The 240-nt window shown below is 64.2% G+C and overlaps 1 protein-coding gene across 1 annotated transcript in view; it reads right to left on the bottom strand.

The window, feature by feature from the left end:
- CRISPLD2 (cysteine rich secretory protein LCCL domain containing 2) overlaps window positions 1-240 on the bottom strand; it is a 56,050-nt gene that overhangs the window by 41,051 nt on the left and 14,759 nt on the right. Inside the window, exon 3 of the mRNA XM_027773444.1 lies at window positions 214-238. Coding sequence (XP_027629245.1) covers window positions 214-238 — 25 coding nt within the window. The remainder of the gene's footprint in view (window positions 1-213; window positions 239-240) is intronic.

Here is a 240-nt window from a genome sequence, read left to right on the forward strand (position 1 = left end):
GTGGGAGGTGGGAGGGTGGGGGGAGCTGGCAGTCTTTACACCAGGAACCCACAAAGACTGCGCTGTCAGAATAGAGCTGGGAATGCCTCCGACCAGAAGAGACCCCCCACAGCCAGGGGACCAGGCAGGCTGGCACCTGGGCTCACCGCGAGCTCCATGTGGGAGGGATGGGAGGGGCTCACCACGCTCACCAAGTTAGAGGACGGGACTCACCAAGGCTCCATGTTGGAGGGGCGGGGA

This window comes from Tupaia chinensis, unplaced genomic scaffold (assembly GCF_000334495.1).
Source record: "Tupaia chinensis unplaced genomic scaffold, TupChi_1.0 Scaffold000355_1, whole genome shotgun sequence".
In the NCBI taxonomy this organism is placed as follows: Eukaryota; Metazoa; Chordata; class Mammalia; order Scandentia; family Tupaiidae; genus Tupaia; species Tupaia belangeri.